At 35.8% G+C, this 19576-nt stretch overlaps 1 protein-coding gene across 1 annotated transcript in view; it reads right to left on the bottom strand.

Annotated features, from left to right (window-relative positions):
* Positions 1-19576, bottom strand: part of LOC145672945 (uncharacterized) — a 96191-nt gene that overhangs the window by 40676 nt on the left and 35939 nt on the right. The window contains exon 2 of the mRNA XM_081742193.1: positions 4217-4346. Within this exon, the coding sequence (XP_081598319.1) occupies positions 4217-4346 (130 nt within the window). The remainder of the gene's footprint in view (positions 1-4216; positions 4347-19576) is intronic.

Consider the following 19576-nt stretch of genomic DNA (forward strand, 5'->3'; position numbering starts at 1 on the left):
CATCTGTCAGGCAATGTACGGATTCCGTGGCGAAAGAAGTCCTCATCCTTGGAAGCGATCCAGTCAGAGACCCATGTTTCGATATTTTCTGAAGAAGTAAACCGCTGTCCAATCAAATCGTTGTTCATGCAATCGAACAAGTAGTAGTCCGAAGGAGCAACGTCTGGTGAATACGGCGGGTGGGGTAAAACTTCCCATCCGACATTTTCTAAATAGGTTTTGACCGGTTTTGCGACATGTGGGCGAGGGTTATCATGTTGAACAATAAGTTTATCATGTCTGTTCTCCCATTCTGGTCGTGTTCTGGCCAGAGCTTGCTTCAAACGCATTAATTGTCGTCGATAACGTTCTCCATTCATAGTTTCACCCGGTTGCAGCAGCTCATAGTACACCACACCTTTCATATCCCACCATATGCACAGCATAACCTTTGCACAGTGAATATCTCGTTTTGGTTGTGATGGACCTGGTTCACCTGGTTTCACCCAGGCCTTTTTTCGTTTAGGGTTCTAGTAATGGATCCACTTCTCATCACCCGTAATAATTCGATGCAGAAACCCCTTTCTGCTCTGTCGTTGAAGCAGCAATTCGCAAATGGTTTTTCGTCTTTCAACGTCTCTGTCTTTCAATTCATGTGGAACCCAATGTGACATCTTTTGAATCATTCCCATGGCTTTCAAGCGTTTGGAGACTGTTGTTTGATCAACGCCTAATGCTGCTGCAAGTTGTTCCTGCGTTTGACACGAATCCTGCTCGAGCAATGCTGTCAATTCTTCGTCTTGAAATTTTTTTGGCTGTCCAGCTCGCTCTTGGTCTGCCAAGCCGAAATCACCACTTCTAAACCGTGCAAACCACTTCTGACACGTTCGCTCAGCTAGAGCATGGTCACCATACACTTCCACCAAAATACGATGACTTTCAGTCGCACTTTTCTGCATGTTAAAGTAATGCAGCAGGACACCCCGCAAAAACACTTTATCAGGCACAAATTGCGCAATGTTCACTTAACTACAAACTGGTGTTGTTGACGCTTTAATCCACTGCCCTATACTACGAACGATACGCGATGACAGGGGTTTGCAACACATGTGTGGATACACGGAACTGTGGGACGCTCCGTTCGTTGCCCCATCTCTTGTCCACCCGCACGAATTAATTCCTAGACCAAATATTATTATTATTATTATTATTATTATTATTATTATTATTATTATTATTATTATTATTATTATTATTATTATTATTATTATTATTATTATTATTATTATTATTAACTAAATCATGAAATTAGCTGAACTGGCAGGTTATAAAAACACCTATCATTGCATTTTTCCCTTTAGAAATATTGCAATTTTTTAAAAAATAAATAATATTCCTTCCGACAAAAACTGAAAATCAAAATATGAAATCTTTCAGTTTAACGTCCCACGTTAGGCTATGAGAGACGGCGATTAAAGCCGATGATGGAAGAATTGGTGGAATGAGAAAGTGGGAGGAAACGGGAGAATCCACGGACACAATGTTGTCCAACACAAACTTAACTTAGTTGGGAATGGAACCAGGGACCGCACGCACCAGAGGAAAGTGTTTTACCAATGAACCACCGTGCCCTTTCCCGACAAAACTAGCTCTATAATTAGTTAGGGCTACATTTTTCAATCATTTTCAGTTTGGACGCGGGAGACCCCGAGTTTGGTCTTTGTTGAGTTATTTGCCTCAGATTAAAAAAAAAAATACTAATTTGAACCCAACAACTAAAGCAGTAGCCCGCCTCTCATATAACCAAGGTACTACAAGAGTACACTCACGTCCAATAAATCTAAGCGTTTGGGAATCAGTACCCTAAGATATGTTTTGTTGTATTTTCTTCTTTGATGACACACCTATCGACTGACAATCTTCATTGGATTAATCCGAATATCTTTTACGTATCTGGAGACTGGATGTTTTCAAATGTTGGCAACACTAGGTCTGTGTTGAACAGCAGCTTGCGTTAAGACCAGTAATACCAATCCTTAGGAAAAATCCCAATTTGTAGTATTTTTTAACATTAATTTTTCGGGAACAGATAAAGCGATTTTGTTTTCGAAATTTACCACATTTATGGGACTTTTAAATAAATGCCGATTTTCAAAATGGCTCGAAATCGAAAGCAGATAAGTGAGTTGTGATAACGGTTTCTCATGTAAAATGATATTGTCTAGGGCGCTCTTGTTCCATATTTCAATTATCTTTTATCTATTTGAAGATATCACATAATTAATGTAAAATAAGCGGTATTTTAATTTCGCCGGGATGAAGACTCTTAAGGGTGTGAAATAGGTATAATGAATCGTTAATAAGTATGAAATCAGTGTTAACTGTCAAATTTTGGGTCGAAAAAATTCGTTATCTGGAAAGTGCATGTGGTTTGTGAAGTGGACTTAATCACGTGTGCTTCTCAAAAAAAAAAAATCAAGAACAAAAGAACACATATTGTACTGCATTTCTGACAACAAACTACACTTGTTTTCGATTAAGGAGGACACTTAATCATAAATTAATTTATAAACGTAGGAGGTTCATTACTCATGCATTGAAAAAGTGAGTAATATACACAGTTCATTATTATTTTTCATATTCTATGTATTAGTGATGGGAATAACGTGGGAAATTCATCGAAATAATGGAATTTTTTGCCTCTCGAGATGGGATTTTAATTTTATAATGTTTAAGGTTGGCATTACTGGTTGAGACCAAGCGATTCGGTTTCAAAAAATAAAGCGACCCTCTGCTTACTGTCCGGTACAGATTTATTATACAGCAGAAAGACCAGTGTAGGCCAAGTCTTATATATATATATATATATATATATATTATATATATATATATATATATATATATATATATATATATATATATATATATATATATATATATATATATATATATATATATATATATATATTTGACTTTTACAGCACTTCGATATCTCAAACCATTCCGGAGACGTGATAAACATTGATAAAGTTCGCAACAGTGTTGAAAATGGTGTATTTATGAAAAATATTTAAACTGATTGTTGTTTTATTTTTTTAATAGCATTATAGCAATAGCTTTTAGTAGTTGTAATTACACTCACAATTACATGATTTGAGCAGTGTTGCAAACTTCAGCAAAGTTTAACATAGACCTATCTCCAGAATGGTTTGAGATATTGAAGTGATTTTAACGGCAAAATATTTTGTAGGTTCATTGCAAACCACACAAGTAACTAGATGTGATACTTATCTAAGCATTTTTTTCGAAATCATGCCCTTCAAAAAAAAAAAAATCAAATTTTCAAGCCCTGGTAACTTCGTTCGTATTAATTTGGGAAAGTCATATTATGAACATGCTATGCAACACTGAGATGATTTCGATTTGCATTGTCTTGTCCATCTCCGTTCTGTTGTACGTGTGATAGAGGCTACCGAAGTTCGGATGTTTGTGCTACTACAACATCCTTAGTTTGCAACACTGAATAATAAATATTTTAAGTTTGCGTTTGACATGCTGTTTTGAAAGATGCAATAATCTGACGTAGTGCCATTTGAAAAACAACTTTATATTGGATTGGCAACACTGTTGGGTGTTTCTATTTAATACATGCAAATATGTCCGGCTTTTTATAGTTGCTTCATGCAAAGTTTAGCTTTCTCTCTCTTTTGGTTTCTCCGTTGTTACGGATGATAAAGAAAAAATTGTCCATCCTATATAGACCATATATATAATCAGTGAGATGCACAAGCAAAAGTGCGGGGGAACGTGGTGGACGCTGTCCTCCACCTCCAAAAAATATGTACGGCGTCCCCCCAGTTTCTAAAAATTTACAATAGGCAATGATAGGTAGGGGGACGGCGTGACGTCATGCCGCTACCTACCGTTCCCCTACCTTTTCAGATCCACTTTTACCCATGACAAGCACCCGTAATCAGAAAACAATCCACTAATTAGTTTCAAGGTTCATTGTTACTATTCTTTTTAGCAGTGGCGTATTTAGGGGGGGGGAATTCCTGGCTTAAGGCCCCGGAAGTCTTACTTACTATAGTAAAGTATATGAAATATCTTGCAGAATTTACACATTTTCGGGCAAAGCCCCGCCCCAAAAGTTAGCAAAGCCCCCTCCGAAACAAAATCGTAAATACGCCACTTCTCTTTAGAATAAATTAAAATTCTGAGTATTCATAGAACATACCTGTGAGACAACTTTCGTCGTTGCCATTCTTCCATGGATTTGATGACAGCTTGTAAAATTTCTCTGTCGTGTATTTCATCTTGTGCTTCCTGGTCTGGAGTAGCCCACCGTGTACCCCCTGCACCCCAAACTGCAAGGGAAAACAAACATTTTAAGTGTTTTTATTATTGTTAAAATTTATCATTTAAAAAGTTAATAACGTTATTTTTTTACCACAAATTTAATTTACTTGTTTATAGTTTGACTATTATTAGTATTACTATATTATTATTATTATTATTGGTGGTGGTGGTAGTAGTAATAGTAGAAGAAGAAGAGGAAGTTGTTGTTATTATTGTAGATTATGTCCCTTTATATAATAAGACGGTTTCTACACAGCTACTTTGGTCACGAGAAAAAACCATAAGATTAAATTTTCTCTGTCCCAGAGAATACTAGTTGTATTTAGTTTGTAATAAACAAAATAGTTTTAACACACAATTATTAAAATTAAATAATACTGTTATTTAAAAAGTAGTTCACAGGACACCAAAACAACATGATACGTAATGAAATGCAGTTGAGCTCGTTTCTCTAGTCGCTGCCTTAACTTATATTTTGGGAGAAATATTATTCTGGCAACACTGTAATTTCTATGGATGGCAACACTGAAAATTCTTCAGGTTCATATTTTCTGTTGTAGAATAACATTATCTATGATTGTGGTAAGTTGCATTTCATTATCTTCTTTCACTTACGAATAAACAAGCAAAAGAAAAATGGTAAATTTTATATTATTTTTAATATGTCAGGCTCTTAAGTAATTATTCAAACAGTTGTGTGCTATTTGTGTAAGTATTCAATCAATTGTTAAATACTTGTTCGAATAAATAGTATTCGGACAGTTTTTCGCTATTTGAACAGTTATTCCAATAGACTGATAGTTATTTAAGTAGTTATTCCAACAATTGTTCATAATTTTTAGAAAACTGGATTTTATTTCGGTAATAATCATTATTTCGATAATTTTTCGTACAACTATAATTATTTGAATAATTATTTAAGACAGCAATTTATTATTGAAGAAATTATTTAAATTATACATTATTTCAACAGTATTTCACTTAATTTGAATAACATAAAACTATTTTTAAAATTATTAGATCAAAATTTAATAATTTAAACAGGCCTAATTATTTGCACAGATGTCTATTATTTGAATAGTTATTTGAAAAGTTACTTGCATAGTTGTTCATTATTTAGGTATTGAAACCGTTGCTCATTAGTAGAATAAAATATTTAAATGTTGTTCGTAATTTGAATAATTAACCTAATAATTTTCTTTATTTTTGTAATTTTCTCTACCAGTTGTTTGTTATTAGAGTAATTATTCGAACTGTTATTTTGTTATATAAGTAATAGTTCAAATTGTTTATTATTTCAATCTTATTTTAATAGTTATTTCTTACTTGAGTAATTATTCGAACTCTTGTTTCGTTATTTGGGTAATTATTCGAACTCGTGTTTTGTTATTAGAGTAATTATTCGAACTGTTGTTTTGTTATTAAAGTAATTATTTGAACTGTTGTTATTTGATTAATTATTTGAATTGTTTTTTTTTGTTATATGAGTAATTATTCGAACTGTTTTTATATTATCTGAGTATTTTTTTCAAACTGTTGGCATGTTAGTTATTTGAGTAATTATTCGAACTGTTGTTTTGTTATCTGAGTAATAATTTGAACTCGTGTTTTGTTATTTGAGTAATTATTCGAAATGTTGTTTTGATACTTGAGTAATTATTTGAGCAGTTGTTACTTGAGTAATTATCTGAGTTGATGTTTTGTTATTTAAGTAATTACTTGAACTATTGTTATTGGAGTAATTGTTCGAATGCTGTTTTGTTATTTAAGTAATTTTTTCAAATTGTTTTGTTATCTGAGTAATTATTAGAATTGCTGGTTTTGTTATCAGAATAATTATTCGAACTTTGTTTTGTTATTTGAAGTAATTACTCGAACTGTTGTTTTGTTATCTGAGGAAATATTCAGATTTTAGTTTTGTTATTGGAAGGACGATAATAAAGGGTGTAGTGAGAGTGCAAGAATGCTTACCTCCATCAGTTTATTTGAAGTATAACAATGTACAAAACTGCATTATCATAAAACACAACATAATAGTGAAAGTTTCTTACACTTTTTAGCCCATTACAACTTAATCTCTTTTTAATTTAAAAGACAAAATAATATCTTAACATTATTTAATAGCATATTGTAGGTCTAACATAACTATCTGACTGTACAAGGTACATGCTCAATCCCAAACATTCAAAAAACTATTAAATTCTGCATTCTTTGTTGGTAGCTTTCCCTTTGCGAATGTAATAAACAATTAACAACTTTCTTCTTAGACTGTATATGTTGTTTACTGTGACATATTACAACTGTGTTCACTTTCTTTCTCGTATAAAATTAGTAGTGGCAATTTTTTATAGACAATAAAATAGTAATCATTTTGCACACTGGCAAAGAAATATTCATTCTATAATAGACGGTAAATGCTTTGTACAAGACTACTGAGCGTATTATGTTTATTGCGGATTTTTTGTGTGTCATAAATGAATTTTCACATTAACAAAAATTGAAGGTCATATTTCTTATTAACCATACTATTCTAAATTATTATTATTATTATTATTATTATTATTATTATTATTATTATTATTATTATTATTATTATTATTATTATTATTTTCTTGAAAATGTTTAACTAATGACATTATAACAACTTGATAAAAACAACTATTTTTTTTTCTTGAAAACAATGAATAACAAATGAAAAACAAAATTTGAAAGTGGTGGTCAGTCTGAATTTGCCACCCCCCCCCCCCCCCCAGGCACGTAGCCAGGATTTCGTTAAGGAAGGGGGTCCACAACATGAAATACTGTGGTCATCACACCAGGGACTTGATCATTCTAAACTATTTTCTGGAACATATATTGGTTCTTTTAGCCAGCATTTCGTAACGGCGGGGGGGGGGGGGGATCATGAAATTCTGAAGGCCCAGGAGATCGATCAATCTAAACTACTTTATTATCAACATATATTCGTTTGTTAGGACAATAAAATGAGGATATGTTGGTAAGTATTTTAATAACAAACTATGAAGAAATCTCGAGTAAAATAATAAAAAAAAAAGTATTGAAAAAGATTTTACAATATATATGTCCTTCCTCTGTTTATTCAAATATAACAATTTTCCTTTCATTATGACCTTAACTATTATAAAAAGTACATACTCAATAATGTCTTATAAACTATTTTACAATATCTGCATTCCTTTCTCTGTTGAATCAAATGCTAACAGAAATTTCTTTCCACATAATTTTTTGTTTTTATTATTCCGTCAACTACTGTCGGTTCCAAATGACAGGTTAAAGGAGCAGTAGAAAATTGTTCTTGAAATAACATGTTTGATACTACAAGGATGCGATGACGAAAAATTATGATAAAAAATGGCCACTGTTACACAACGGCACTATGCTTTCGGAAGCTTAAAATCTCACTGACTAGTAGCAGAAATTCTGAGAATTCCGTAACTTTTCTTGAAATTTCAAATTCCCTGACTCTTCCAGGATATCTCGCTTACCTCGCCACCATGTATTGCAAGTAATACAAATCTCCTCATAAGAAAGAGTAACCAAAAGCTTCCTGCAGTTTTTTTTTTTTTTTTTTAATTTTAACGCTGATCCTTCTTTTTCTCATTTCGTTTCATTCTTCCTTATTTTTTTCATTTCTGGTCTCAAAGGGGGGTCTGGACCCTCCCTTGGCTACGTGCCTGCACCCTCCCCCTTCTACAACTTTATTTTGTAACTATGTCTTGAAGTTTTTGGAAACAAACTATTTTTTCCTTCAAAACAATCTGTAACAAACGAGAAACAAACAACTGATTTTGGTTTCGAGTCGAAATTTTAAACTAGAGGGGACGGGGGCAACTTTACACACGTTGCGAACGGGAGGCCCGATGAGTGCGCCAGGCCCGTATCCAGGGGGGTCTAGGGGGCCTCCCCCCTAAATTTTCGCTGGCCCCCTAAAATTTTCACGGTAGGTTTGCAAATGAACTATAATATAGTGATGAACTATCATATGGTTGGATCGGGCCCCCCTACATTTTTGGGCTGACTACGGGCCTGGAGTGCGCACAACGACAAAAGTAACTGTAAAGGCAACAATTTCAACTTATGGTGTTATTGGATTCTATTTCATCGAAGATAAATATAGGTACACAAAGCGATACAATGAGCAGATCATAGTCCTATTTCATTCGGCTGTACCGACATTTTGTGACCTGCATGATCTTGATTTTCAGAAGAACGTTCAATCAGTAACTGGCGATACAACCTTGAACAGTGTTCCCGTAAGTTGTTATTAACCACAGAACTCATGGAATATGGAATATTCCAACAACACGTAGAACACGTCATTGGCCATTAAACATAATGGACCCTATGCAGAGTCGTTCTGACACGTGATTACCGACATTTTGTGACCTGCATGATCTTGATTTTCAGAAGAACGTTCAATCAGTAACTGGCGATACAACCTTGAACAGTGTTCCCGTAAGTTGTTATTAACCACAGAACTCATGGAATATGGAATATTCCAACAACACGTAGAACACGTCATTGGCCATTAAACATAATGGACCCTATGCAGAGTCGTTCTGACACGTGATTAGTGTAATACTAACGCGTTCGACTAACATATGTTGTCTTCAGTAGTTATGTCCTTAGTATGATGCTAATCATTCTTCAAAACGACTCTGCATAAGGCCCAATAGTACTAGCGGGTATATTCTGTAACGGTTTGCGTCAACGCATTGAAAAATTTGCTGTTGTAGTTTGCGACAACCGGCACAGCAGTTATAATGACTTTTTATTTATTCATTTTTTTACTGTACTCTGAATTTTGCGTACTCTGGTAAGAAAAAAAACAGGTTTCGGTTACTTCTTTTTCTCCATTCTCTAATATAAAAATTAAAATAAGGTTAAACAAGTAAAAAAAAATTGGATATTCAGAGAAGTAGATACTTACACAGTATTTTTCATTCGCATGATTAACAACATAAGAATTACTACGCCCGGGTGAACTGTCAAAATATGCCAATTTACCGAATGGTACTTTTAGGGAAATTAATAACAAAAATGAAACTCTTATATGACGGGGAAGGGAGTATTTTTTCTTTATCCCTTTAATCAGTAAAATTAAACCATCAAGATCCTACTTCAATTTACAGAAGAAATAGAAAAAAATAATTCTCGATATAAATCATTGGGAGAAAAAGTGCAGATAGTCAACACCGTTAATTGAAAGTTTACGACGACGAGACGTTCATTTTTTTTTTCCGTTAAGGTTTCTCTTCGAAATAGAAAGAAAATCCATTTTTAAGAGACAAAAAACAAAGAAAGAAAGAAAGAAAGATCCATAGACACAGTGAACGGAAAACATAGATAAAAGAACATCAGATGGAGAATGAACTTGACCTTGTCTGTACCGGTAAAAGGAAATCCAAACAAGTTTTTGAGTAGGCAACGAACCTACTTGTTCTAGATGGCGTAAAATTCCGAAACTCTTACTAACTATTAACAAAAGACAAACGATAAAAAAAGACAATCAAGCTGGCAAAGAAAAAGAAATTGCAGTATGTACGTGTATTTGTCGTTCTATTGACGTTTCATGGGAAATTAGTTTATATACACACTCATACATTTAGTTTTACTTATCTCTCACTGGCACTTCTTAAAAGAAATGAAAAAAGATTGTGGAAAAGGAAATGTAAGTTGGAGGTAAGATCGTTTTCTTTTAAAAAATGAAACGTTTGTAAGAGGTGTAGTAGTGATCCGGCTTGTTGGAGAAAGTTTCTCGTGTTATCTGACCACGCGCTTACGATACAGACCTACATCATTTAGAAGAAGAGAGAGTAACTGGACATATGGTCACACAATATTCTATGGGAATATGAGCCGGATATTCATATTCAGGGGGGAGCGATCAGGGCAATTGTTCCCTTAGAAAAGGAAACTATCCTATTTTATATATAAATAAAACCCAACCTAGAGTTTGGAGCTCTTAAAAGTAACAGTATTACAACCCACTCCCCCCCGAAATCTGTCCTGGATCCGCCTCTGCGGATATTCTATAGATTTGTCATTATACACCTGAGAATATTCCAGGTTTCCAGTATGTACAAGGCATATATCAAGGATTGTCAATTTGTGGCGGATACGATGATAAACATCAACTGTTCCTTTTATATTTTCCGTACAGATTAAGAATACGGACACAATGTAGTCTATATAATACTGAAACTCACATTTCTTCGTGGTAGTAATAGCCTCATGTTTTATATAGGCCTACCGTAAGACGGAGTTAATTTGCACCAGATGTAACGAATTTTATAGAAAATCGCATGTAACTTACAAACGTAGTAATTTAGAACACTGTATTTTAAACATATAGGGCCTTATGCAGAGTCGTTCTGAAGCGTGTTTAGTGTCATACTAAAGAGGTCGACTAACATATGTCTGCTGCAGTAGTCAGGCCTTTAGTATGACGCTAATCAAACGTCAAAACGACTCTGCATAAGGCGGATAATAGCTAGATACATAAGGAAGACATTCATGCAAAATCACTAGTAAACATTCAGTATAACCATAGTTATTGATATAAACTTTGATGCAAAGTAACCCCATAGGCGAGAATACTTTGCACCACATACAAGAAAATATGGTCAACATACGAACATAATGTTTCTGTGCAATGTTTCCCTCCAGTATTTAAATATTTCACTTCCTACACAGAACTGCATGCAGTTTACAAATATTGATGTTAAAATGATGTTACCGGTATCAGTACTTAGTATGAATTATAAATATTTGTAAAGAAAATTATATATTTTCTGGTACAGGCATAGGAACCATATTCTAATAGTTTAGCACATGCCCCATAAAAATGCCAACTCAGGAACAGACAAAATTCCCCGTGAACTGATTTCCCTTGGTTGCTCTTTATGTTCAAAAATATCGTCCCAACCCTAATAAGTGGAGGATTACGAAGTTTAGAGCTATCAGGCTGAAGTTCACGCAAATTGCAAGATTTCTGCTGAAAAATCTAATATCAGTCATTCCTATGCGTATAAGCATCAAGGCCCCCCCCCCGAAAAAAGTCTACTGATTTCTAAAAAAAAAAGAAAAAGAAAAACTAAACCTTTTTGAGAGAAGCCACTCTCGAACTATTTCTTGGATTCGCCATTGTTCGTAATTTAGCTAGGTATTTTCCAACAAAAAGTTCATTCTGGTATCTACCTAAATAGGAAATTTACCTAAAATTAGAAGTAACCCCGATTAGAGGATGAAACTGCCATCTCCCAGTTTTTATTTATTTATTTTTTTTTATGACTTCACAACGTTTCCCATTTTAATTTCAACTATTGCTTCAATGTCCCATTATATACAGTAGTATTTTACGATACTGACTTAACTTTGACGGAAATTCTTGCACGTGATATCTTTCAAATTTTGTCGGCCTTTACAGTGACTGCTTTCCATACCTCTATAACAAAAAAACCCTCCTGATAATTAGAACTGATGTTAATCGCTAATATTATAACCTACGGTGGCAGTTTAAATTTTCTCTTTACAGTTTCTGGTTTTACCGACAGAGGACTGTGAAACTTTTCATATTGTGTGCAAAGTAACCCCTGATGTACAAAGTAATCCCGTGTTACGGTATCGTTCTTCCGTTGGCGTATGCCGATAATCTACTTGGAACAGGAAAAGTTAAGGTGTACCATCAGAAATGATCGGTCAAAAATTATTTCGTTAATTATCTCCTAGTCTCATGTAGGCTCTTATTTTCTCGCCGTCTGTCCACCAATTGTATACAGATTTATAATAGGCACGCGAACGTATTTGTCATTTAATAATATGTATGTAAACAAATTTGCCATTAAAACAATGGTGAGAAACAAACATATCAACCTGTACTAAGAGGTCAGTGTATCTATTCTGGCCCAGGGTAGTGTGAATGTTCAATCACTAATGTTTTAATCATTGTACACATTAATTAGTACATCAAGTAAGTTTTTTTCATCTTACGAGGGACCCTATCCAAGTGCGACTCTGACTTCGAGTCGAGACTATGGTCGTTGGACACCTTGTCCCAAAAGAACATAACACGAAAAGTGATACATCCTCGATCGCAACCGTTGCAGAGATATAAGCGTGAAAAGTTCGAAATTGAGCTCCATACTATACATTACAAAGTCAGCTTCCGGGTCAGATTTGGCGGAAACGGTCAGGTAAGGAAACTCAGCGAATATATATCAAAGTAGTGTTGGGAGCCCACCACCTTTTGAATGAAAAAAATGTTGCCCCCGGGGCACTCGCAGGGTCCCAAGCGGGTCCAACTCAAAATTGGCAAATGGAACCGGGGGTCAAGTAGCATATTGTATGAAAGCTAGTGTTAAATAAAAGAAGATAGAACAAATCTCAACTCTCTATGATGACCCTGTGCAAACGGGCAACTGGTCAAAATGTCAATACAACCTACATCAGAAAATATATGGCCACTGTGAGAGACTCTGCAACAATTTGTTTAACTTCAATACCTTGCACTTTTAAACGTGTTTTTCTGTCTTGTTATTGTCACAACTTAACGGATTTAGAAGAGTGGCCATATATTTTCTGATGTAGGTTGTATTGACATTTTGACCAGTTGCCCGTTTGCACAGGGTCATCATAGAGAGTTGAGATTTGTTCTATCTTCTTTTATTTAACAATAGCTTTCATACAATATGCTACTTGACCCCCGGTTCCATTTGCCAATTTTGAGTTGGACCCCGCCTGGGACCCTGCGAGTGCCCCGGGGGCAACATTTTTTCATTCAAAAGGTGGTGGGCTCCCAACACTACTTTGATATGTATTCGCTGAGTTTCCTTACCTGACCGTTTCCGCCAAATCTGACCCGGAAGCTGACTTTGTAATGTATAGTATGGAGCTCAATTTCGAACTTTTCACGCTTATATCTCCGCAACGGTTGCGATCGAGGATGTATCCCTTTTCGTGTTATGTTCTTTTGGGACAAGGTGTCCAACGACCATAGTCTCGACTCGAAGTCAGAGTCGCACTTGGATAGGTTCCCTCCTTAGTTTCAAGCAATATTTTTTTTTCATGTAACTTCCTCAGGAGCCACTACTGTTCTTTTGACTTTTCAATTATGAAAAATAAATTTAAAGGAAGACCTATGCTTGTTTCTACACCAGGACAACGTTATACTTTCTCAAAGAATCTAAACTAGTGCTGTTAACGTTCTTTAAATTTTGCCAGCTCTAATAATCTGAAACCAGTGTTCATATTAAGTTATGTCTAAGCGAACTTCACGATTGCAACGCAAAGCATTAGAAAAGGAAATGGTGGTTAGTCTGACCCCCCCCCCCAAAAAAAAAGAAAGAAAGAAAAAGAAAGAAACCGGAAAATAGATGATTGCAACTTGCAAAATTTACGTTAATCACGTCGCACTGCAAATTTATAAAATCAACATGTATTATTAATTATCACAAACTTAAGTCAAATTTTGCGATGTTTTAACGCAAACCAGGCCCGTAGCCAGGGAGGAGCTAGAGGAGGCACTGCCTTCTCTAAATTATTTTTGCTCCTTCTAAAAAAAAAATATGGCTAAAGAGAATTTTCAAACTGACTCAAAATAATGAAATTCTAGCAATCGCATTTACCAAATTAAATTCAACTTTGCGAATTCTACTCATTTCTGTGTAAAATTGTTTCTTGTTAGATGTACCAAACATTTTCCATTGCCTTTGCCCATTTCAAGAATTTCAAACCGTACCCTATTATGGCAACCATGACAAGCATCCAAGATTACCAGTTGCACTTCCAAACAACAGTGTCATGGTCTCCAACGTTAGTTGTGAATATTAATAAACTATAGTGTCTCGCTTATTTTGGAAGGTAGAAAATCGAGTGCAAACGTTGAATAAAACATATACTTCTATTTTGTGTTGATATAATCTACAATTGCTGTAATATAATTTTGTACTAATGTTTAAAAAATAAATTTAATTATTAATATGAAACAAAGTTCCTCATAAAGAGCTTTATTAAATACACCAAAATGAAACAAAAATTTATGGTTTCGATAGTTCAAAAATAAAATACAGATTCTGTAAATAATAAATAAATATACAATTTTATGGTGTTCTTTGATGTCTTCTTCATTGCCCCTTCAGTCTTTATTCCCCCCCCCCCCCCGCAATAAATAAAGCTGACTACGGGCCTCACGCAAACCGATGTATAATGCGGTTCCAGGACCGCTAATAAACCGACCAACTTAAGATTAAAATATTTATAAAGCTTAATAGTAAGGGATAATGGTTCATCGATAGAGCGTTTCCTTTTTCAACTCCAGGCCATGTTTGTGTCGGAGCCTTGGTGACTCAGTGGTAGAGCGTTCACCTCTAGTGGCTGGGTCTTTGGTTCGAAACCAGTTAGCGTCAAGTGAGCTTTGTGGTGGACAAACATCATGTTTCCTTCTACTTTCTTCATTCCACCATTTCATTCATTTCTCAGTATCACCGTCTTCTTTAGAGTAACCAGCATAAGCGTAGGACGTAAAACTTAAGATTTTATTTTTTTCAGGTCATGTGAGTTTCTGGTGAACAAAACCGTGCTCATGGGTTTTCTCCGCGGTTCTCCCTTTTCCTTCCAGAAATTATTTTATAATAATTCACTCCCTTTACCCTACAATCGTATCGTTACACCCCCATTCACCCCCTTTAGCCTATAATTGTATCGTTACACTAAAAATTCCATTCCATTCAGTAGTAAATAGGTATAAATATTCCAATTATTTTTCCCAGGAAATTATTATTCCTTCTTTATTTACCTTTTAAACCATAGTGTCATAAAGAATAACCCATTTTTCAAGGGAAAAGGATATGCAAAATGGGCGGGGAAGGTAAAAGTTGTTGTTTTTTTATATTTGAAAAAAAATGAAAGTCGTAGTAACGTAATGATCCTGGTTGTTGGTAGAGAAAGTATCGTTTTATATCTGACCGTGGGCTTGGAAGGTTGGCAGACCTACATCATTGGAAAAGAAACAAAGAAGAGGGGATAATTGAACACAGATATGTACTGTACTTCGCTAAAATAAGTACAAGCATATACTCTTCCACTCACACGATTTTTGGGTATTGAAATTCTTCTTTTGTTCGTTGCGAGTGTCATTCATCCTCTGCATATTCGTCCCTTTCATGTGTGTGCTCCTTTCCAGTTGTATGCAAACATTCACTTGACGCTATATGCTACTCACAGTAACCTTATTTTGTGGTTAAAATCTAGTTTACTTTCGTTAGCAATCAAATACTTATTTGAACTAGACTATTTCACGCTAGGCGGGTTTTTTTTGGTAAACAAACACTGCATGCATAGGCTTTCGTAAGGTTCCCCCCTTTCCCTCTACTTCCTTCATTCCATTATTTGATTCAGTATGATCATCACTGTTTCCTTTAGCTGAGTTGAATTGATTTTGAGTTTATCGTTCCTTTTAGCAGCGAGGCTATATGAGATGGAACCGGCTGATTAACTTGGAATCCGAACCACATGAATTCCCGCCGGGAATCGAACCCGGATCTCCCACGCCAAAGACATGTACACTAACCACTTAACCACGAATGAGCTCACCATCTCTCGTAGCCTTGGAACGTTGAACTTTAAAAATATTCAACTTGTCACATAGAATAGGTGCCATAGGCACCGACAAGGAAAAATATGGTGGGGATTAAAAAATATATGATCATACTCACCCGTTTTCTATCAACTGCTTGATGAAGCCCCCACTTCCCCAGATCTCGGTCCGCTGCATCCGCTGTGCTGCGAAATTCACAACGTAAGTCAAATTTGCTTAAATGCATTACAACAAATTCAAGTTCAAAATTTGGGAACTTCACTGCAAGTTTGCGCACTACATTGATCTTCACTTATCATATTAGTGCTGCCAGAGTGTCGGTTGAAGCTTCAGTGCTCTATTAAACATTGGCGTCTCTGACATGTAAAATTTGGGGGGGGAGCATAAAAAAGTTATTTAAATGGTACTACCTAGCCCAGCCTATTTATTAACTTCGATTCTTTATGTTACCTTTCTGCTTACCTTCACGGACCCCCTAAGGTATATCAAGAACTCGATTACAATCTTAATGCCGCGGTGGTTCAGTAGTAGAGCATTCACCTCTGGTGCTTGGGGTCCCGGGGTCGATCCCAGCCCTCGCCAAGTTAACTTTGTGGTGGACAAACAGCGTGTGCGTGGCAAGGGCGCCGATTTCTCTTTAAATTTTGGGGGCCCATTCAGATGCAGAAGGTGTATATATAATTTGTCTTAAAATCTTCATATATATATATATATATATATATATATATATATATATATATATATGAAGATTTTAAGACAAATTGCGTTCAAATTATGCCAAATATTGTATATTCACAAATACATTAGGGAGCCCGGGCCCCCCCAGGATCGGCGCTCTTGGTGCGTGAGTTTCCTCGGGGTTCTCCCACTTTCTTCATTCCACCATTTCATTCATTACACATCATCACCGTCTGCTTTAGCCTCACCGGCATAACCGTGGAACGTAAAACTCAAAGATTTCATTTCATTTCATTTTTCTATTACAATCGTTTCACAGCCTGAATATTATATTCCAAATAAATATAATTATTATTATTTATATGATATTCTATCGTTAGTAAATAAATTAAATTAGAATAAAATATTGAATATTTTGTACTTCAAAATATTGGGGGGACGCGTCCCCCTCGTCCCCCCGCCAGAAACGCCCGTGCTATTAAACATACTTTTGAAAATTGCGTTTTCTATCCAATACGAAGGCTGTTTTCTAATATATAATTATAGGCACGACGAAGTTTACGACATAAATTCTTGCTCCTCTTTGTTAATTTTTCCCTCGACTGGATTATATTGGGGAGGGAACGAGGACCCCATCTTTAAATATTGGGGGGCCAAAAGTGTCCTGCCACTCCAACGTCGGCGTCTATGATAGATGCTCTTGAGGGAAGTCACATTAGTAAAACTTCAGTGGCGGATCTAGAAGGTACAACCTGGTGGCGGACAGCGAGACTATGATAACTATATCAGGAGTTTATAATTTTTCACGGGCTCTGCAGAAGTTTCCAATCTAACTCTCCCACGATAGATATTATGGCTAGGTTAAACGTTGACATTGTGAACCTCAAGGATTGTTTTATACATTACGTAACAGAACTTCAACTGAAACGATACCTTATGTTTCAAAATAATTTCCAATAAAGAATTAAAGGTAAGGTTTACTGTAAACTTTCAAAAACATATAAATAAAAGCTTCAATTTTATTTTTTATCGCTCAATAAACTGGGGGAGCCTAGGCCCCCCGGCGTCCGGCTAGATCCGCCATTGCAAAAAATATATTTTTACCCTTACAAGATAAGAGAAAGAAAATTGAGTAATCTCTTAATTCTTGTACGGATATAAGGATGATAGGCAAATTTTTTTCCTTAGCTTGTAGCGGTAATTTCCACCGATGTGACCTCCCTCATGATTCGCCACTGTTCTACGTAGCACTAAGAATATTTAAAAAATTGTCCTTAAGAATAATCCAAGAATATCGTTATGATTTGTTTTTGATACTATACAGTAAGTTATGAAACTTAGAAATATTAAAAATTGTCACGAATACTGAGGTATGATACAAATATTTTTAGAACATTGAAACACGTTTAGAAACTCCTCTACGAGGCCTAATATTCTTGAATCAAATCTTAATTTAACGTCCCACAACTATGTTCTTTAGGTTGAATGAGACGATTAATTAATAGAGGTGAAATGATTCCGAAACAATTCATACTATGAGAATTGGAGGACGATTCGGGAGAACATTAGAAAAAAAAAACCATGAAAATGATATTGTTCACCAGAGATGGTGTTGGTCAATGAAAACTTAACCCACGACACACCATGATCCACTACTTGAGGGCCCTAGGCGCGGATCCTTAAGGGCCCCCACCCATATATATATATATATATATATATATATATATATATATATATATATATATATATATATATATATATATATGAACTTAACGTTACGGAATAGAAGGGCCTTTGCTAAGTACGAAGTTTTACTGGCTCACGGGGCCGTACTGATATGAGTAAGGGGACCCTTGAAGATTTTCTGAAAGACAAACTTAGGTTTCCGCAAGAAAGCACTTGTGATCGCAAAAATTCGACCAAGGCTTACAGGTCCTGTGCCTCGTGATCCCTGCGGAGCTCCTCGGGTCTCGGGCCAAGCCACGACAAATAGCCAACGTGGCCAGGCCGGCATTGGCTGTAACCCTAGTAGCAAAGACAACTTGCAAACCGCTTGCTCTAAGCTTGAATTGCAAATCGGCCAAGCTTGCATCCAGCTTGATTGGAAAAGGTGCAAACATGCCGCAAGCTGGATTCCAGTAACGAAGATACATAGAGGTAACCTTGCATTCAGTGTTCCATTCAAGCTTGACGCAAGCGTTTTACAAGTCGTCAAAACGAGCAGCCAGTGATGCTATGGCGCTTTGCGAAGGGTCTAAAGCATCGCTTGTGAGTACAACAAAGGGCAGATTGTATGAAAGCATACGTTTCAAGTGCAAGCGTACAAAGCCAAAAGTCAAGCACGCGCCAACTGGCCGAAAGCCTTTTTTTGCTACTAGTGAACATACTCTGGCCCCCCTCCCCCCATGATCCATCATCAACTCTGACCCATGATCCACGCTCTATTCTCCACTGACTAAAGAGTTTACACTTGTAATAAAACAAGGCTGTAAAATTATCATTAATCGGAGTTTGAATTTATACAGTCAATCGTTACAAATTAATGGATTTGACCTTTACGATATAAAATGATAAAGTGTTTGTTATGGGCCAAACAGATACTTTTCAGTGGTAAAGAGGGTAAAATTTGAACCCCATATTTGAACTTAGGATCCCATACATCAAAAGTAAACACACTAGCTATTGGACCAGTGAGAATGTACTTCCTGTGTTCTGTTTAGGCCTGCAGCCAGCCCCAAAATGAAGGGAAGAAGTTAGGGAAAGGCGATCCAACCATATTATAGTTCATTTGCAAGCCTACCATGAAAATTTTAGGAGGGCAGTATAAAATGAAGGGGGCAGTCCCCCGTGCCTACTGGCCTGGTTCTGTTGTGAGAAAATGAAATGAAATCTTTGTATTTTACATCCCACGGGGTTAGGCAAAAGGTGACGATGAGAAATGAA

Source organism: Thermobia domestica, chromosome 16, assembly GCF_964235325.1.
Source record: "Thermobia domestica chromosome 16, izTheDome1.hap1.1, whole genome shotgun sequence".
Classification (NCBI taxonomy): Eukaryota; Metazoa; Arthropoda; class Insecta; order Zygentoma; family Lepismatidae; genus Thermobia; species Thermobia domestica.